The sequence below is a fragment of the Vidua chalybeata genome, chromosome 7 (genome assembly GCF_026979565.1).
Source record: "Vidua chalybeata isolate OUT-0048 chromosome 7, bVidCha1 merged haplotype, whole genome shotgun sequence".
Classification (NCBI taxonomy): Eukaryota; Metazoa; Chordata; class Aves; order Passeriformes; family Viduidae; genus Vidua; species Vidua chalybeata.
In genome coordinates, this window is record NC_071536.1 from 31302116 (window position 1) to 31324297 (window position 22182).

The following is a 22182-nucleotide window of genomic DNA, read 5'->3' on the forward strand; positions in this document are numbered from 1 at the left end:
CTCTATTCCTACCCCTTCCCAGGAGGTAAAGATGATAAAACTTTCAGATGGATGCAAATTATCCTATTCCAAGAGGAGCAAAAGGTAGTAAGTAGCTATTTATTTTCTGCTAAAATCATCCTGTGCAGAGTTCACTTATCCTGCCAATATCCAAAGAAAGTGCCAAATGCTCCCCTCAGTAATGAATCTGAAGTTATATATTTCATTTTCCGTGCATATAATGCCATCACTGCAATGCCACAGTGCCAGGAAATAAAGTCTTAAAAAATAAAAATAGAAGTAGGAAGCAGAAATGCTGCTTTGAAAAACTATTCCTTGGGGTTTTTTATTGCCCAAGATATTGGATATCATTAACTATATTGGCTATTTTCAAAGAAAATGTAAAAAAACCCCAAAACCTATACATATTTTTTTTCTGTGTTCATCAAAAATACTTCATTAAATCCTTAATTACCCCCACTTTTTTTTTACTTCTCATACACACACATATTCTAATAAACAAAATGTCCTTTCTTTCCTCCTTTTTTTTTTGTACTATTGGACTTCATTGTTTCTTTGGACGATAAACTCAGGAGAACACCTAACTGTGGGCTTAGAAGTTTTCACACTGACTCAGAAAACCATAATTGCAGAAAGACTGGATATTAGAATCAATGTACTGTTAATAAAACACAGGGCCTTTCTCTAATAAATAGCATTTCTAGTATTATTTTCAAGAGATGGAAAAGTTCATACCTGTACAATCTCATAGCTTTTACACTGGATTGTTTACAACAATTTTTTTGCATTATACTAATACAAATGATATTTTTGCATGATGCTAATTAAATTATATTTCAATGTAGGAGCTTTTAAGATAGATTTTGAAAACCATAGGAGAAACCTGTATCCAAGCCAGGATTTAGCACCAAATTCTGCATTTCTTTTTACCACATCTGGGAAACTCATAAAAGAAGCTTAGCTGTTATTACAGGCTGTAGAAGAGAGTTAAGAAATACAATAAACTACATGTTTTATAGCATCACCAATATTTAATGTAACTCCATCCACAGCCTTTTAGTTTTATTGTCCTGGGTTTTGAAATTAGTACTATTTTTATGCATAGAATATTAGGCACATGTTATGAAGAACTACTAGAGTTCTTAGGAGAATCATCTCATGGATTTTTTAAGTAACATGAATAATAGATGGAACCAGGATAGTGGTCTTCTTCCACTATGTACTTACCTGCTTTTAGTGACCACCTTAGTTTACAGTAGTGGCTCTGGGGTAACTTTATTTGACAATTAGGGCCAGTGTTTTTCAAAAGGGTGGGGTCAGAGGCAGCTGTTTTAACAGAGAACAGCAAATTGAAAACCTGCTTTTATGATTTCATTAGCAAAAAGTCTTACAGGAAAAGAGTTTTCTGCCAAACACAAGAAACTTCTCCTCTTGGCAACAGAACTGTTCCAGCTGTACCCAGTATCACTTTTTTTTTTTTTTTTTTTGCACTGACTGCAGACAAAAACCAGTCCCAAGAAGAAACTAAGGGCAACTCAGCAGAAAGGTGAGATATCATTGGAGTAGCTGGGGAAAGGGAGTGGCAGGAAACTAAACTCTGTCCCTTCTCTAATCCCTAAACTAATGGGTAACAAATACCAGAGCAGGTCCTGAAAAAAAAAATACTGACCATACTTTTCTCCTTTTTATGCTTTTATTTTTAAATGCACTTATGTTTATTATACCCACTTCATTCTTCAGAGTTTATCACAAAGCAATAATTCAATCACACAGCTCCCTACTAAGTAAAGCAGTTCTAATTATAGTTGAACGCCAAAGTTAATATAATTGAAGCAATATTTCCATGCAAATTCATTCTGAATTTACACACACAGCCACCAGACTGCCAGACTCCTGCCTTGCACAGAGCACTCCACAACAGTTTTGCCTTGCCCAGTTTTGCACAAATCCTGTTGTTATTTGATTCTGTCACCTGCAGGAACACCCAGATTACCACAATGACACAAACCAGACAGCTGCTACTGCATTACCTGTACATTTCTTACAGACAGAAAGTGAACAAGGCATGGCAACAAGAGAAAAAGAAGTCAGTGAGTTGAGAAAAAGAGTTTGAATTATTTTTCTTTTTTTACATTAAAACTGCTTAATTTTGGAGAAATCTGCATGCCATGCACAAATCATTTAATAAATTTGAATACTAAATACAATTAGTTGTCATCAGAAAAATACCATGACTGTACAAATATATTGGAATATTCAAGTATTTTCTAGATGCAAAGAGAACCAGTTCTCAAATCCCAAAGTTCAGATATTAATAGAGTTGATCTTCCTGTGAATCCACAAACAAGATCCAGTTCTTAAACATAACTCTTCACCACTGCTTCCAGTTGAGTCAGGAGCACATCCAGGTAATTTTAGTGGGTTTCTACTAGACAGGGCTTTAAAAATAGAAAGCCACTTCAAAAATTAATGAAAGAGAAGTGATTCAGAGGAACAAGGAAAACTGGGACACTGGCCAGTTTCAAGAGGGTTTGCAATTTTAACTGATTTTTGTTTTTCTCAGTGACTGGATAATATTATTCAAGACTTAAAATTTTTACCTAGTTTCAAATTAAGTGAGATCTTATAAACTTACCATTAATCCATTTGGCTTCTGGATTATGAATTATGAACTCTTTCCTGAAGAGATCTTCCAAGGATAATCTGTTTTCTGATGAATTTGCAAGTTCATCTAAAATAAATACAACAAGATCATTTTAGATAATTATTGAAAACAATATATTCAGTGTTGTTTGCAAAACATTGGAATTATAGAACCATGATAAAAATACCTTGCTCTTATTTTTTTTTTCATAACAAGTAAAAGTATAATTTTTGTTTAGTAAAGCTTCAGGAAACAAAGAATTGGTACCTTTTGGACAGGAAAACTACAGGATTTAGTATTTGGCTATTTACAATATTGGGACTTTCATTGCAAAGCTCTTTCTTACCACAGCCCCACACCACAAAAAATTACAAACAAATACCAAAATTTCCTGACAGCCAAAGCATGTTGAACACATTGAGGACCTTACACTGAGAGAAACTAGATAAAAAACTCCTGCAAGTAAATTTGGAACCAACTTCACCTAGTCAACAATTTAAAATGAAATTAAAAACAAATCTACATGCATATTTTACAGCCTGTGCTTTCTAGTGATGTGAACAACATGACTTGGCTAGCAGCCTTGTGTTTTTCCCAAACATGACCCAGGAATATTGTGCTCCTGAACATTAGCCAACCTTGACTTACAAAACAAAACTAAATAAAACAAAATTAATTTCCTGCATCTAAAACCATCTCCACACTTCAGAAAACTAAAAAAGCTCTGCTAAATATCAGTGTTCTTGTGCTGTAAGCTAAAAAAATAAGTAGTGAAGATTCAATAGTGAACTGCTGCACTAACAGTGGTGATACTGAACCATTGCTATTAAAGCAAAAGTTTTAGTGTCAAAAGACAAACCCACCAAGTTTCCAAGCAATAGTCCCTGGCAGCAGCTTGCACTTCACCTGCCTGCTTCAGGCTGTTTAGAACAGCAGCTGCCAAAAGCTGTGCTGTTTCTTGCCTGTGCAAAAAGATGCACCTGTGCACTTCCCACACATCCAGTCCAATGCCCAGCCAGGTTTTTAAAAGAATTTTGTAATATTGGGCACGTTACCATAAATTACTGCACTCTTTCTCTTCTCTACGAGTTTTTCTCTCCTTCTCCATGAGGGGAACTTTGGGTTAGGCAGATTTTGTCCTTACTGATATTAAACAGTGCTCTGATGATAGCCACATACAAAGAGAGTATCTGCCATCACAGTAGTCAGGCAGCAATCTTGTTATCTTTGTGTCAACCCATGATGCTACCAGGACTTTTTTAACAAAGAAACCTGCTTTGTAAAGGTCATATTCTGTAATACATTTTGGATGAGAATGTGACCCTTCAAAGAGAATAAAGTCAATCAATAGTTTTGTTATTGGTCTTTATTCAGCCAAATTTCTCAATTAGAGGCCCAGCAGAAAGCTTACTGGAATCAACAGCAATATGATATTTTTGCCTTTATATGTCAGCACTGCCCGCTGCAGTCACTTCAGCTGATGTTAATAAGATGCATCCTTGGTGTACTGAAGAGAAATTCCCTTTTAATGCTCATCATGAATTTACAACAGCCACAAGGCCCTCCCAGCTGCTCACACCACAGCTCTGCTGCATTTTGCATGTTGCTCCCTCGCAGGTGGCAGCAGGGCTCCAGGAAGCACTCACCCACTGTAATCAACTCTCCTTGCACTTCATGTCTTGTAAGGCCAAGCATGCAGAGTTGTCCAAATCCTCCCTCATAAGACAAACATTCTAATCTTTAAATAAGCTTTTTGTCCTCTTCCTGCCTTCTAGGAATCAAAATAGTCTGTTTAGATTTTTTTTTTCTTCATCTGCCAGTCCAGCATGGGACACAATATTCCACTTGCAGTCTTACTGGAGATTTACAGCAGAGCAACATTATCTCTCTTGATTTATACCTAATCCCTCTGTTTACACATTGTGGGACCTTGTTAGCTTGTGCTCCTGCCACACAGTGTGTTTTTATCTTCAAAGTAAGCACATGTTGTTATGTGTGCTCTGTTCAGCTCCACAAATACATTCCTGTGCCTTCAAAACACTGCTTCTGACTTAACAGCACCAAACACTGGGCTCTCCTCATGCCCATTATCCCCTTTCTCCACAGCCTTGTTGACAACCTACCCTCCACAAGCTGTTTTCCATCACCTATTTGGATTCCACACACCAATTTCTGATGCTGTTTATAATTCCAAATGTGTTTCCCTTCTAACCTTACCTGAGTCTGTTTCTACTTATTGTGACCCTTTATTTCCTGCCAGTTTGCCAAGTAGCAATCAAGCTCACACAAGCTGTTATATTGTCAAAGATTGCCTTACCTATGACAGATTTTTTTCCAACTACTTAAATAAAAATCACTAAAACAATACATCAGCTGAGTACAGAGAAGCTATTAGAGAAGAAAGGAACATCAGCTCTGCTCTCTGTTTTCTATCACATCCTGGCAAGAAGTCTCGATATAAACTGGATCTTAAAGTAAGTTTTAAACTATGGTTAGCATTTGTAAACTAAAAAAAATTGCATCTTCAAGCAACTTTACAAGATGTTTTAGACATATTACAAGATGTTTTAGATGTTTTAGAAGTATTTTTTTCCTAATGCTAAGTTTTAACCAAAACGGAGCTCTGTTTGTAACCCTTGTAAAAGGTAGAGTTCTACCTTTGCTCTCTGTGAGTATCTCAGATGCCCAGTTTATCTGTAACAGGGTGAATTACACATCCTGGGAACCCTCAAAACAGGAGTGGGTTAATCTTTACGGAGCACAAGCACAAATTAGTTGCACCCCACCATGGTTACACCCAGAGGCAGGGGAGAACAGGAGGGGTGGCCCTCTTGTGTCAGGGACGAGCTGCAATGCATGGAGCTACCCCTGAGGATGGATGAGGAGCCAACCTTATGGGTCAGGATTAAAGAGGGGACAGGTGACATTATTGTCACCTTGGGGACTGCTACAGGCCACCCCAGCTGGAGGACCAAGGGCAGTGTCCCCACATCCACAAGCCCTGGTCCTTGTGGGTGACTTTGACCACCCCAATACCTCTTGGGGGGGGCAGCACAGCAGGGCATAACCAACTCAGAAGTTTCCTGGAATGCATTGCTGGTAACTCTTCTCCAAGTGACAAGGACATGGAGCTGTTGGAGCAGGTCCAGAGGAGACCACAAAGATGCTCAGGGAGCTGCAGCATCTCTGCTATGGAGACAGGGGGACATTTGAGACTGCTCAGCCTGGAGAAGAGAAAGCTCCAGCAAGACCTTAGGGCACCTTCCAGTACCTAAGGGGGCTCCAAGAAAGCTGGAGAGGGACTTTTGGACAGTCATGGAGTGACAGGACAAGGGGAAATTGCTTTAAACTGAAAGAGTGCAGGTTTAGATTGGTGCTAGGAAGGAAATCTTCCCTGTGAGGGTGGAGAGGTCCTGGCACAGAGTGCCCAGAGAAGCTGTGGCTGCCCCATCCCTGGAAGTGCTCAGAACCAGGACAGGGCTTAGAGCCACCTGGGATAGTGGAAAGTGTCCCATGGCAGGAGGGTTGGAATGAGATGATCTTTAAGGTCCCTTCCAACCCAAACTAATCCTTGATTCTAGGATATACTTGTCTCATTTTAAAGACTTCCCTTTACTACTTTGTATTTATTACATTACAAAATAGCCTATCTCTTTTTCATTTCCCTGTAAATTTTATTGAATTATTCCTTAAAGGAATGATATTTCCAATGTTCTCACACTATTTACCATAGATTTCTGTATTTCAGTCTGAAATTTTATATATATATATATATATATATATATATATATATATATATATAGCAAATGACACAAGATTACAAAATCAAATGCTAAAGAGTTTTTAACTGTACATCTAATTATAAACAGTTTAAATACTGGTATGTATTAATTCAAAGTGACAAACCTGTTTGTGCTTACTAAACTAGGAGACTCCAAAACTTGAAATTAATGGCCTTGCTACTTTTCATGAGTTTATAGGATATTACTTTTGCAGGTTAAATGTAGTCTAAACACCTCATAAAATTTGCCTTCTAACGTAGCAAATAAAACTAATAATTATGTACTGTAGTATGCCATTAACTGAAGCTCCCTACTGACTTTTCTGTGGAAAAAAAAAAAGGTTTTATGATAGAAATTAGGATAAAGGCTTTATGTTAAATGCCATCTGAAAGTGGAAAAACACCACTAGTAAACTGTATGCAAGGTAGCAGGTGTAGCTGGGAGTTAGCATGGCTCACTTTGTGTTATCATGACAAAGGAAGAAAACTTGACAGAAAAGAGTCGGATATCAAAACCTGCCTGCCAATTTACAGTAGTTACAGGGAGTCTGTACAGAATTGAACAGAAACTTGAACCTTCTTGCAGTGAATATCCACAACACCAAAAAAAAAAAAAAAAAAAAATTGTTGTTTGCTTTCCTTTCCTTTAAGAGTAGTATGAGAGAGGGTATGGAGAGGTCGGTCCTAACCCTGAACAGTTTATCTACTGGACATAATCCAAATGGATTCTCTTCCCAGAGCTTGATTTTACTGAACCCTTTCCACAGAAAGCATTTTCTGACCGTTTGTCTAACCTAAATGTTCTCTAAAGTAATTTTTCTGAAAAAGTGTCCTTTTTTCCTATCATGTGTGAGTTTTCCTTGGATCTATGATTAGGTAGGTGCTCCTTTGCTCAACAGTAAGTGCACACATCAGCAGGCATGGTTTAAATGCCAACATCAATATCTCAGTAAGCAAGCCCTAGAAAAAGCATTTGAGTCTTCCACACCTTCAGAAACTGTAAGTTAACAGGAAGGTATAACTGATAGTCCCAAAAGGGAGAAACAGCTTTAAGTGTTGTGGCAAAACACCTGTACAGGGGAGGCCAAATCCATACAGTTCTTAGGCTGCTCTTAAGTGGTTTTTCTTATAGAAGCTTTCAGCTGCTAATAGTTTCAACTGAACATTTGTCAGTTTTGAGATAAAGATCAACAGTGGCTCATCAGAGAGGTCTTCACATAATTCCTACAAGGTGGAACATACTGTCATGATGCAAAGCAAGAACAAGTTGATTCAAAGGCAGGAATGGTTTAAAGACACTGATATCTTAAACATCTACCTAAGATTATTTCAGTATATGCAGGTGTGAGATGAAACCTCAAAAACATGAAATAGAATAAAAGCAGAAGATGTGTTATATTTATACTGACATACAAACCAAATGATGGCATCTCATGGACAGTCACCTGTGTTTCTGCACTGGCCACTAATTCCCAATATAAAGACATATTTATAAGATTATTCCCATATTAAACAAAAATCACTAGATTCATAATGCCCCAGAGGACAGACAGGCTCCCGTTCTGAAACTTCCAAGTTTTTCCAAGCCAGTCCTCTGCTTTAACAAGGGCAACTTCATTCTTTGGCATCTCTGTGCACTTTCTTTATCATTGCACTTTCCTAATTTTGAAGAAAACCAGCAGGGATATTTGCCTGCAAGCCTTCTACTCCCAGGTATGGAGCAGTGTAGCAATTTCTACTTGCTGGGAGCAGTGGGGTTTATTTAATGTACTCCTTAGTCCACGGGGGCTCACAGAGAGTTCCTGAGCCCCAACAAGTGATTATTGAGCTGAGAGTTCATTCAGACTCTACCACTAATGTTTTACATCACTGGATGGTTTGTTCTTCCACTTTTCCATCTCTTTGTTGAGAACACTCAAACATTTATAAAGATTCTGAGTATTATCATAGATGAAAAGCAAGATAAAGTGATCAGAAATGTTACTAATATTGTTGGTACAATACATTTACTCAAACCACAACCATAATTGTAACACAGAGTTTTCAGATTTGAACAAAAACCAAGATATTAATAGGTCAAAATACATCTCCATGTCAACAGAGATCCTGCTTAGTATTGTATAGTCAAGTTATATTTCATGTAATAAAAGATAATACAAAAAGAAAATCAAACATTTCCTTTTAGTTTTAATATAGTTTCTATGTTTAGTGGAAGCTAAAGCCTCTTTGAAGCCTTTTGCAAATGAATTACACTTTCTTTTAAAAACATTCTATCCCATATGGAAGCATTGGTCCCTCTATGAAAAGGCAGGAAAGCTGTTGCTCAAAATTTGAGAGAAGTCAAACGACAACTGTTAGTGTACACAGACCTAAGAGTTTCTTATATTGTGGACAAAACAATGTGTAAATAATTGCAGGCAAAAGAGATTGCTGCAGTTGTGTTTGGCATATCAGTAAGTACACTTCTGCCTCCAAAAAATGCCAGTGAAAAAATCATGCTTCTGAGCCATAACCATCTGAAATTATCATCATTTCCATAAAAAGAAGCAGCATGATGTACAGTGTTTAGGGGAATTTACATGAAATCTAAAAAGCACCCATCCATACAGGCAGAACTAAATAGGGAGAGAACTCTCTGATGCTCAAAATAGTACCAGAAATGAACACTGAAACATCCCAAGGTAACAAAGGACATTTGCACTGAATATCTTCATTCAGACCTATTATATTTTATGAGAAGGATTTTCAAACCCAAATATTTATAATAACAAATTAGCATCAACTTGGAACTAAGCACTTCACAATAGCCAGACATCAGGGGGGGGGTCTCTACTTTTTTCCTCCCCTCAAATACTGGACATCCCAAAGTGATCTTAACACATATTCATGACAAAGAAGTGTCAGCTATAGAGCTTAGTACCTGCCAACAGAGTAGCAAAATACCTACTTCCCAAACCATTAATAATTCATAATTCTAATAATATAATCTAATTCTAATAATAATTCATAATTCATATTAATTCAATAATCAAACAAAATAATAATGAAAGTGAAGGGAGAACAGCAATGATTAGGGCCGAAAAAGGGCAATTATCTATCCTACAATGCACCTCAAAGCTTTCCATGGTAAGCATTTCCAAGCCACAGGAAAGCCCAGTTTTACAGACCTAGATTGTTCTGGGAGAAAGGTTTTAATTTATATCAGTCTCTATGGGATATCTTAAAGCATATGAGCTGACAGAACTAGTTTTCACTTGCATGACTTGAACTGAAATGTAGGTCCCAGCTTACACAAGTTTTCAACCAAGATCTCTGGATTTTGAAACAACCTCAGAGATGTCATAATCCACTGAGCTTTTTTAACATTTTTTTTTTTTTAACTTAACATTCCCCTAGGTTGTTTATTCTTTTTCCATGAGTGCCTTCAAAGACTTCAGTTTATGTTTTTACATCATAACTAATTCTATACAGATATAAGACCCACAACTGAAAGTTATTATTGTAGATTCCAGCAAACACTTGATATTTTACAAGTCTTCAAAAAAAAACCTACCTCTCCTTGAAACAAAAAACAGTCTTCTCTCTTAAAGTGTACCAGGATACACTACCATGTGCTCTCAAAACCTCTTTTTTATTATTCGCTGAAGAAGGCTCCTATTCACTGAGACTACAGCAGCACAACTTCACTTTTATTTTTCTCAACTTGATCTAAGTGGAAATAAGCAAACAGCCATTTTGGACAGCACCCTGCATAAGGAGTAGATATTTATACAAAACAGGGGAAGCAGACTATCCATAGTGTTCCTGCATCCTCTTTCCAGCTGCCTCATCCCCTCTGACAAGCAAAGCTTTTTGATCCTTTGCCATTTAGCCTCACCACCTTCCTTTAAAGCAGCAGCACTCTGCTGCTGTACTTGCTCATGCACAGCTTCCCTCGGTGATTTCATCTCGTGGCCAAACAGCCTGGAACCATTATTTGACTGAAAAGAGCTTCATTAACTTTCTGGTTTACACAAACTGAGCACTTGAATGGCAGAATATTTGCAGACCAATATTTACTATCTAGGCATGCCATGCACATCAGCTACTTTACACTCTAACTTTAAAACTGGCAAAAGGATTCAAAGATTTTTTTTTTTTTAATTTGTACAGTGCTTGCTCTGTCTACTTCTTGCCCTCTCCCTTTTTTTTCTTTTTTTTTGACTGAGCCATTACTTTCCCCTCATTGTTTCTGAAAGAAAGAAAAGGGAAGAAGCTTGTGCATGTGCAGATGGAAGATCCATGTTCATGACTGAGTGAGAAGTTGCATTCTCAGAATCAGTTTTCCATGGCATTCAGTTTTCTCCTAGCTCATCTGTGAATCTGAAATTACACCAAAAACCAACAACAAACTCTTGAAGTCAGCTCACACCTACTGAGGCTCACAAGGATTGCTGTAGCTCCCTCAAGGCCAATCCTAAGGACCTATTCCCAACCCCAAATATTTCTGCTCCACAAGGCCTCTAGCAGCTCCCGAGTCCCTACAGGCACCAAACTTACAATAGCCACAAGTTAAGAATGCTTAAAGGCAAGAGACACTTTAACATTCATTGCTTTTGATGACTGCATTATGAATCATACAGCTTTAATAAGATAAAATAAAGAAGAAGGTTACCTGGGGTTAAAAGAATGACTGACATAGTGATGAGTGAACAAACAACTAGAATCACCAGCAGCGCAATAGCAATTCCCTTCCAGTTCCTCTGCGGAGGGCTGTTACTTCCAAGTTCCTACAGGAATGGAAAAAAATGAAATAAAAGGAAAAGAGCACATTTCTTAAACATACATTTCCAGAACTATTAGCCATAGGAAAATTGCTCTGTGCATGCTCATAATGTGCACGGGAGGTGATCATGATCCCTCCCTTCTCCACAGTACACAGAGTCATCCAAATGTGTGCAACCCTCATGCTTTTTTAATTGATTTTTTTTCTTTTTTTTTTATACAGATATGTAATTTTGTACCCCTAAGAGACAATCAAATGATCTTATGCAAGCTGTCCAAAATACAACTGGTGTTAAAATGTCCTGAACATAAACTTCAGGACAATATCAACTAGCAGTTTATAAGATAATTACAGAAATGAAATGTAGCAATTTACTGTAATTCCACCTAACATGGTATGGACCATAAAGGTTTAAATACACATCCCTTTTAATGCACACTATTAAACTTATTTGTAATAGAAAGCATTAGCAAAACTGCCTGAGGCTGCAACCATTCCATCTGAAGCTACAAGCTCTTTTTCTCTGTGCAGTAGATCAACTGTAAACTGCTCCCCTATTAGTTATAAAAAACCAACAGTAGCTTATAACAAATGTGAAAGGAATGCTTCTGTAACTAGCAGTGCACTTAAGCTTACACCCTCTGTGCTTACACGTTAACTCTGCCAGGCACCATTTACATATTTTCAACCCTAGCCATGCCTTGCCCACGTTCATGGTACAGTTTGAGACCAAACAGCACATAAACACCTAACAACACAATGACAAAACTGGTACAATTGTTTCTTACAACCCCAACCTTCCCTCAAAGAAAACAGTATTTTTTCTATCTAGATTTGGCAAGCAGAATTGTTTCTCTGACACAATTGCACGTGCCTTTAGTTACTCTTAATTTTATTTAATAAATTTTAAGTATTATTAATAATTAATAAATTATTAATTAAATATTATTTTTGCTATGGTAAATGCTTTAATTTTATTTTGCTATAATTAAATGCTATGGTAATACTACACACCCCCCCCCAAAAAAAAAAAAAAAAAAAAAAAAAAGAAAAGAAAAAAAAAGAAAACCCAAACCACCTCCTGCTATGTTTTACAAGCTTCCAAAAGCATGGTAGAATTTTTTCACATACACATACACATTATTTCATTTTGCATTTCTGGGTTATAGTAAGTGTGAAATGGGTAAGTCTTAACAGAAAGTGGTAATTTTCTTGTGCCTTCTTGGCTCACATGCACCACTTCAGCATCACACATCACCCACAGCAGCAACTGTGTCTTTTAATTTTTTAATGTTGTTTCTTTTAACCCCTTGCTGGTTCATTTCTACCTATATAAGACACCTTCTCTCCCTGGCCCTCTTTTCCAGAAAATAAAAGGGGAATTGCCTAACACCATCTGTAAGCAATCCCCCAGGGAATTCTCACAGCAGTCCTCAGCACATCACAGCTCCCAGCAAGGAACGTCCCCACTTTCCCAGCACATCTTCTGCCCCCTGGACCCATCATGCTGCCCAGCCTGCCTGGGATTGCTCATTTTTGAGGTTTTTACTCTCACCGGAGTGGCAGAGCAGCCACTCTGTCTCCTCAGTGCAGCCCCTACCCATGGCTGGTCCCCCAGGAGCTGCTCCCTCACCTGAGAGGTGCCAGCCTGGCCCTCCCCACAGCAGGGCAGGGAATGGCAGTGGCAGCCAAGAGGAGATGTCTGTGATCATGGAAGGCTCAGTGGCTCCGGCCTTCCATGATCACAGACATCTCCTCTTGGCTCCTGACACTCGCCCCGCAGCGGCTGATGCTCAACCCCAGCACGCGGAAGTGATGAGGGCAGCTGCAGCATTTGTGACCAATCCCTCCCACGCTGAACTCTGCAGCTTTCCCGGGATCACCGTGTGGAAGAACCAGATTACCACAACCAACAACAAGTCTGAGATACCTGTGAGGTTTCTGCTGAAGTTCAGGACTCCTGTCTTCAGCATTCAAGGGGGAAAAAAATGGTGTAAACAGGAACTCCTGGCATCTGCCTCCTTTCCCCACCCCATTGCCCCTGCTTCCCAACCACTTTCAAGCCTGCCTGCTTCCCTCATTTTCTTTCCTCCCCTGTGAAATACTAATTATCACAGCCTGTGTAGCCTTAGACATGGGCTTTCAAGGCCTGCATGACTGCTCCATCAGCCCCTTTGGGGATCCCTAGGTCATGAGCATCACATGGTTCCATCCTCTCTGGACAGTCCTGGCCATGTGGATTGCAGGGATCCACAGCTTTTCCAAAATAATACAAAATTATAATAATAATACAGAATTTCTGTGTCCTGCAGGTGAACTCAGATCCAAGCCATTATTTTCCCTTAAGTAAGAATTATTTTAAAGTGTTAATAGCACAGTCTAGGAAACACAAACTTATTCTAAACATCACAGTGTTAGCCTTATTTAAATGACATCTGACAGAGTCCAGTTTAAGACAGAGTCCAGTTTAGAAGCTCACAGAACCAAGTGCTGGTGAGAGAACTGGAGTTTCCCTGAGAGCATTGTGAAACCCTATTCCAAAGAACTGACTTAAAATGACAGAAGCTGGACAACTTGATGAATGTGCCAAAGCTTCTAAAAAATGTACCAAGTCCTTACTATCCTCTGCAGACATTAATATTGTTCAGTTTCTAAAAATAAAGCTTCATTTTAAATAGTTCTACAAATTTGTGCAAGGAGAATATCAAAGAGATGAATCAAGTACTGAGCATACAAAGCTTAATGGTACCCACAGTGAGAAAGAAGAGTTTCCAGCTAGCTGAAAACTTGGAGACTGGCATAAAAACAAGAACTTGTCTCAAATGAAGATATTTAGTTTTAATATTTGGATAAAAATTACAAGTTGTATCAAATTATTATATTAGAAATTATTAAAGGTCATGATGGTATTTTGATATTGAGTGACAATATTCTTGTAAGACATTTATGAAGTTACTGTACACAAACAATATTTGATGAAATATTAGAAAAATTACTATAATAAAGTGAATTCATAGCACAGTCACTATCGAGGGCATCTCCAATTAACTTTTTTGATGCTAACGAATGCAACTCTTGGACTGTAACCTACAAAGTTTTAAAACAGTGTAAGCTGCAGTCCTTCAACAATAAAATATTTTTAGCCTCGTGCTGCTTTGAAATGGCCATAAGCAAAAGGCAGTTAAAGAGATCTTTGGGCTGTGTATCAGTGGCAGGGCAGACGCTGTGAATTCTGAGTGTGACAAGAAGATAGAGGTGTTCAAGAGGAAACATCACAGAGAGCCATACAATGAGAAGCTTTTGACACCACGTAGTTTCCCCATAACTATCTGCTAACTGGCACATAACAACAATGCAGACACAGATGGAGATTTAAGGATTTAATCTTCTAAACAGGCTCTTTTATTAATGTGGTTTGAAAAAATACCAGCTCTTGAATATGGTGGTTTATATATAACACTACCTATAATGTTATTATAGATTTTACAGTCTAACTCTAATGAATCAGAAAATGGCTGAGCAAAGAATAATACAATTGCAAGTTTTCTCATTATTTATAGTAGCGTTTTCACAAACCATTTAATTGCATTGCTGCCAGAAACAATCCTCAAATAATACATATTTCTGAATGTAATTTGTGACTGAGTAACACCTTACTAAAACATTTTTCTCTTTCTAAACAAAGAGAAAAATGAAACACTGCTTGCACAAAACTCCTGTACACCAATGTTAGAGGTTCCAATGGCTACTGCTGCCAAATGCTGAAGACCACATTTACCAAGAGCCTACAAGCACTCACCATCAGGGATCTCAACGCATGCAACCAAAGGACAAAGCCTAAAGCTCCTGCTCTGTGATTGTCTCCATTCAACCTCTGTTGCAAAAAACCCTAGAAGACTGGTTTTACAAAAGCATGTACCATATGTGTGATACAGCACCACAGAGACTGCAAATCCTGCAGCGGTAACCAAAAGAAAGGCTAAATCAAAAACCTGCAGGGCCTGGGTGTGGGAGGAAGGACAGGTTGAGGCTGTCAGAGGAAAACATGAGTCATTTCAACCCTTCTGCAGCCCACTTGCCACTGCAAAACAAGGTGTTTCAAAGGGAAATGCTGAAAAAGTACATCCAGCAAATATGCAAAGCAAATATAATTTGAATAGGCTGAAGCATCTTTCTCTCTCCTTTTCAAGGCTGTTTTCTAGATATATAGTCCATCTCCAAACACAGTTTACAGGCTGATGATGAACTGATTCACTACAGCCATGAAAATCTTTGAAACAGAAGCAAGACATGGCTTTGAATATCACAGTCTATGGCACAGAAACATAAACAGTTTGGGTTGGAAGAGACCTTAAAGATCAGCTCAATCCAACCCCCCTGTCTCCTTCCAGTAAACCAGCTTGCTCAAAGCCCATCCAGACTGGCCTTGAACACTGGCAGGAAACCTACAGCTTCTCCCAGGAGCCTGTTCCAGTGCCACACCCTCACAGGGAAGAATTTCTTTCTTATGTCTGATGTAAACCTGCCCCTTTCAGTGTAAAGCCATTTTCCCTTGTCCTGTCACTACAAGCCCTCGTAAAAAGTCCCTCTCCAGCTCTCTTGTAACCCCTTTACAAGTTACTCTAAAGTTTTCACAGAGCTTTTGCTACCCCAGGCTGAACATCCCCACCTCTCCCAGCCTGTCTGTGCACGAGAGCCCTCTGAGCATCTTTGGGACCTCCTCTGGACTTCCTCCAACAGGGTCCACACCCTTCCAAGCCTGGAGGCCCCGGAGCTGGGTGCAGATCTGGGGCGTAGCACTGGGGTCTCACCAGAGCAGGGCAGAGAGGCAGAACCCCCTCCCTGCCCTGCTGCCCACAGGGGATGGATGGGATGCAGCCCAGGATGCAGCTGGACCTCTGCCCTGCAAGTGCACATTGCTGGGTCATGCTGAGCTTTTCATTCAGCAGCACCCCAAATCCTTCTCCTCAGGGCTGCTCTCAATCCATTCTCTGCCCAGCCACAACACATATGGAGGACTTTGCACTTGGCCTTGTGGAACTTGAAGGCTCATCTCTCAGACCTGTCAGGGTCCCAAGGATGCCATGTGGGACAGTGACAAAAGCCTTGCACAAGTCCATGGCACTCTCTTTTCCCTCACACACCAGTGCTGTGACCTGTCCCAGAAGGCTGTAATCTCATTCTGCATTTCTGAGCTTTTCTCTGTTTTTGAATGAAAGACAGATTCTGACACGGGTGTTTCATATTTAGAATAAAAAACTATGAAATTGCCTCCATAATGGCTGTATTACACGAGACTGTAAAAAGAAGACCTAAGTTCCTATTACAATAGAAATAAAAACATGAAACTAAATTCAGCTAGATTTATTAAAAATATTTTTATCCCTTCACACAAAAATGTAAGCACATATTTTAAGTAGTATTGGGGATATTGATTTGAGAAAAAGAATCACTCAGAATTAAAAGACGTAGTAGAAGAACACACAAAAAACTTTCAAATATTTCCATATTTCTACCTGAATAAACTTACAATCTTTCTTGTAAGCAGTATAACCAGAAAAAAAAAAAATCACAGCTTCCTTCCTAAAGCTTATTGAGTTGCACAGTTTTATTGTTAATCAATGAGGATAAAAAGTCTTTAAGACATAATTTTTCTAGCAAGTGAGTACAACTAAGGTTGTTGTAAGAGAACGAAAGGTCAGAAAATATTGGCGTAACATGCTGCATTAGTAAGTCAGGTTTCTGAATTATCCTAACAGCATTTTCCGGATTTCTTAGAAAACTCTTTGTGTAAACCACAGTACAATTTCAGCCTGGAAATAGTGCCACAAGCAACAGCAGAATGCCTGGTGGGAGAAGGCACGTGGAAGGGCACTGGCTTAATGCCTGAGGACTACTGAGTGCCTCTGCCAGGCTCTTCCAGAAGACACTGGGTAGTTAAAATGCAGCATCCCCTTTGGGAGAAGTGAAACCCAAACTTTCAGAGACAAGCTAACCCTGAGAGCAGGCTTTTAACCAAACTGCTTTTTTCTCACAGAGCTCCTGCCCATGCTGCATCAACCCAGCTGATAAATGGTGTGATCAACCAAATGCAGAAAATATGCATTTCTCTATAATAAAGCTAAGAACAAGAATTCAAGCAGTTTAACTACTTCTGCTGGGTTCAGCTCAAACTAAATGCAGAAAGTCTACCATAATTTCTGCAGTCCAGAGTGAACTTTACCAAGCTGACGTGCCTGACAGTCCAGGTCTGCAGATGCACATTGGTGTTTACCCCTGACTGTGCTTATCTGGAATACAAAACCCACCAGCACTGAGCTGCAGCACTGTCTGGTGCTTGCCTGGTTTTGTGTTGAGGCAGGTGAAAGATCTTAGAGGAGCTTAATTTGGGCTGTAGCATTTTGGAGCTGTAGCACTTTCTGCCAGCATGGCATCTTCTGATGCTCTGAATAAATCATCTCCTTTTTTTGTCTCTTTTTTTATGCTGTTCTGTCACCAGGACAAAGCCTACAGAGAAAAGCACTAAGGAGAATCACAGCCCTCCCTTATTTTGGCAAGAATTTGAGGGGCAAAGTGCATTAGAGTAGGAAAAGCAAACGTAATTTGCTTTGCAGTAGGAATGAGAATGAGTCTCACTCTGCAGCTCAGATGTAATCACAACAATATCACTTCATTAAACTCTTGCCATTTGCATTCCCCAAACATAAAGAAAAGGTGACAAATGAAAAAAAAGACTAATAACTTCATGTCACATTTCAGGTGTTTTAAAAGACAGACTCAATACACTTATAATAGAAAGATTGCAGTCTTTCCAAAGCTCTTTATAGAGCTGGGCTTGCAACTGATATTAAGTACTACCTGCCCTGGGTTTGCAGTGTGCTATTTGAAGGGAAATTACCCCAGCAAGCCTTCTGATTTTGTGATTAAGTGATTGTGTCCATTCCTTCCCAGCTGGTTTTTGACTAATCCCACAGCCTAGATAGCAAGAGAGTTTAAAAGACAGATCCACTAAGTGGCACAGGATAGTTCTAATCCATTTGCATAAGTACCTATCATTTTCATCACTCACGTTCCCTTTACAATCCACTGTGTTATAAGATCCTGCTGCTGCAGTTCTTGTCTCAATGATTATGGTCACACAATTGCCTTCCCCGGTCAATATCTTTATTCATGAAAACATTGGCACTTCTTTTCAGAGTCATTGTAAAATGCCACTTTCAGAGGAATGCAGGATTCTGTCAGCTCTTTGGATAACTGGCATTTCAAAAAGAGAGCAGCTTGTTAGCAATTACCCTGCTCAGAGCAGGTGCAGGGTTTGGATATGGGAACAATCTCTCTTCATATTTTTATTTCTTTGGGCTGCACTGGTAGAACAAAGCCCTCCTTTTGCAGAGCCAAAGTGAAAACAAATCCAGACCAAAACAACTAAAACAAACCCAAACCCACCTCTCCTCGGTAAAAATAAACTAAAACAAACATGCACATATTAGTCATTCTGAGAAGTGTTGATCACTTGCACTGGTTATTAACCTTAAAAAACATTTTGTGCTTTCTTTCAGCTTGATCTTTTTTTTTTTTTTAAGCAGAGAGATCTTTTCCTTGGACTTGCAAGTGCCCATTCATGAATTGGATTTTGGTTATTTGGGGGATTTTGGAACAGCTTTGTCAACAGCCTTAGTTCCAACTACTCACAAAAAAACCCAAAAAAAAAAAAAAAAAAAAAAAAAAAAAAAAAAAAAAAAAAAAAAAAAAAAAAAAAAACCACACACACACCACCAAAAAAACCCCAGAAACATTTATGGAATCTATTTAATGTATTATGGCCAGCATTAAGAATACATTCCACATCTTCCCACTCCTTTTGCAGTGTACCTTGTAGCACTTACTCAAAGACAATGAGCTAGCTATTACACTAGACAAACAAGTAAAAGCTTAACTTCTAAAGCATTCTGCTGAAAGCCTCGTTCAAGGTCTAATCACAGAAGATGAGTTTAAACCTTAGGTCATTATTCCTGCATGTGATAAATACCAAAGCAGAGATGGGTGAGCACAACTGATCAGAACACTGTGGCACCTGCAGAAGTGAAAGTTTGTGGCCATCAGCTAACACAGCAGCGTTCAAAGAGGAAGGGGGGAAGTAAACTATCACAGCTCTCAGCAGTAAAGAAACTACAGAGAAGGCAGGCCATGGGAAATGCTGCCATAAGCACTGCTGAGTAGCTGGGGCAGAGGGAGACTTGAATAAAGTAACAGTGGATGACAGAACTCGGTTTTACCTGAAAAAAAGAGCAGTCACAATGTAGAGAGAAGCTGCAGCAGGCAAGGGAGTTCCTTATGCTTCTGGAAGCTGAGCTGAATGCAAGGCACTTCCATGAAGAGGTGTAATGCCAGCATCAGAGGCAACTTCACTGAGCCTCAGGATTTCAGAGTTGTTATCCCTTTCCACCCTGTGCTCACAATCTTTTATAGTTTGTTTCTAACAAATTTTCAGAAATAAAAATACAGTACTCTTTCCTTCCAGTCCAGCAGAAACACCTGGAGAGCTGGGGAGAATAACGAATCTCTGACAAGACGTGAGGAAGCACCTTGAGATGACTGAAGTATGGAGGGACATGAAAGCTACAGGAAGCCACCTATGGGGATTTCGACAAGTTCCTAAGGATAACAACTAATGAACAGCTGCTTTATTAAACAGGACTCCAACCTCCCCTGCAAATCTCACCTCCAGACAAAAGGCTGTCCAGAGGAGTCTCACAGTCCTTTGTGGGGCTGAGGCTCACCAACAGCTCTGCTCTGACTTCAGGTTACGCTCCTTGTGTCCTCACCAGACCCACACCAGGCTGCATGTTCTTTTCCTCACACCAGTCTCATCTGGAAGCTAATGAGATTTTTGTCTGATTGGGAAAAGCCACCTCTGTATCTTGAAGACTGCCTGCGAGATTACATGGAAATAAAGCAAGCAATTTCCAGTGAGCCCATGCACCATTCCTACAGGAAATCAACAGTTCCTTTGCCATAATTAAAGAAAATTCTTCAAAGTATTTCACTGAAGCAAGTAAGGCCAAGGACACAAAAAGATGACAAAGCAGCAGGCATAAACATGATTTTATCCAGGTTACTATGATGTAATACAAGAAGTCTGTATAAACACTGGCACAGCCATTTATGGCCAAAAAGGTATTTTCACATATTTCTATTGATCCTAACTTTAATGAAATGTCACAAGATAGAAAAATATGTCTCCCATTCTTATCACATTAAAGAAAAATCCCCCAAGTAAAATAACATATCTCAAGAAAAAGGGACTTAAATGAATACAGGCTATCCATCTTGCATACCTATAGATTTTTCTACAGATGTAACAAAGTTGGTGTCTGGAATTTGTACTTTTCATTGCTCAGAAACAAAGTTATACTTTGCCTGATTGCTAAAAAAAAAAAAAGGCTTTAACATGGATTTTTATTTCCGAATATACTGGCAAGGTCCCACAAGAAATGATCTTTAAGACTGACATCAACAATTTCAGCATTAATAAGCAGATCTGTTTGACAACACAACAATGCAGTTCCCTGAAGGTTAGATAAACAGCAAGAGCTACCAAATTGCAGCAATGTCATAAAGTCATATTCAGATCTGTGCCACGTAATTTTACAATTTAAATTTAACACAGTGCCCCTAATTTTAATGGTAAAAAACTGCACTGGCGCATGACTTTCAAGTAAGTTCACTGTTAAGAGTAGAAAGAACAAAATCAACTTTTGCAGTTTCTCACTGTTCAGGTGTCTGTACACATGCTTAATTTTATCCCATTTAACAGTCCTGGAGAATGGATCTGACAGAAAGTTTTTTTTTAGATGAGTGAGATTAAATCAGGATTTATCGAACTATGAAATACATTTGCAAAGGTTATTTTGCAAATTTACATCAATATTTTCCTATTTGTTTTCAGATTTACATATAAATTACATGCAAATAAAACAAGTAGTTTAAATCCAAATGTGCCTTAATAAGACTGTGCACATACATATGTACACACACACATATCACTGAATATACACAGAGACAAATATTATTCAAGCCAACATTCCTATAAACAAATAAAAATGTTAATTAACCAAGAAATGCCAGTACCAGAAGAGGGTAATAAACACAACCTCTAAACACAACCTCTGTGTTTAGAGGGATCTAAAGCAATAGAAAGTTACATGAGTTTCCCAAGCTCAGGTGAGAATGGGAAACCAACAACTCTTTATGTAAATATTTGTCAACAAAAATGTAGCAAGCAAAATTACTCAGTCAATATCGCTGGACTCTGATTGGAAATTTATCATTTAGCTTTTCCCAGTCTGCTTCTCCATTAAATTACCTGTTTTTCCAGGAAATGGAATTCTAGTTAAAGCAGTAGAATACTATGATTCTATGATCAGAAATAAAGATACTATTTTCTCCTGCACTTTTTAGGAGGAAAATACCAGAAAGGTAATTTTATATCAGGAAATTTGTAGATTTAATACATTATGCTACATTATATAGAGTTAATACATATACAATGAGCCAGCAGAGCCAAAATCACATTTCCCTTAAAAAACAGTGTAAATTCTCACAGGACTAAGGACATCACATTTTTCCAACAGTCATGCACACATCTAGAGCTTATATAAAAGCATTTATAGAAAGACAATGGGTTACAAAATCATCTCTTTAAATATATTCCACTCAATTAAAAAACAAATTTAGTACTAGGAGGAAAAAAAAAATCAGGAATTTCTTGGCTGTTTTACCAGATTCATTGATTTTTTCACTATACTTCCAGATAAGGTAAGAATCCAGCTTTTCTTTCCCTGCAAAGTCATTTTACCTAATGGCCAAACCTATCTACATAAAACATTTCAAAAACCCTTTATCCATTATGTTTCTTTGGGAAATGTGAGCCACCCAAAAAGAGTCAAGGTGCTCCTATTGGCAAACTTTTCCAGATGTTGTTTTTATTGA

General features: G+C 38.6%; 1 protein-coding gene across 2 annotated transcripts in view; it reads right to left on the reverse strand.

Annotated features, from left to right (window-relative positions):
• The window catches only part of DPP10 (dipeptidyl peptidase like 10), a 440873-nt gene that overhangs the window by 184193 nt on the left and 234498 nt on the right, over positions 1-22182 (reverse strand). For both annotated transcript variants that reach the window (XM_053947934.1, XM_053947933.1), the window contains exons 2-3: positions 11080-11194; positions 2636-2731 (exon numbers count right to left, since the gene is read on the reverse strand). In XM_053947934.1, the coding sequence (XP_053803909.1) occupies positions 2636-2731; positions 11080-11104 (121 nt within the window). In that variant the 5' untranslated portion in view covers positions 11105-11194. The remainder of the gene's footprint in view (positions 1-2635; positions 2732-11079; positions 11195-22182) is intronic.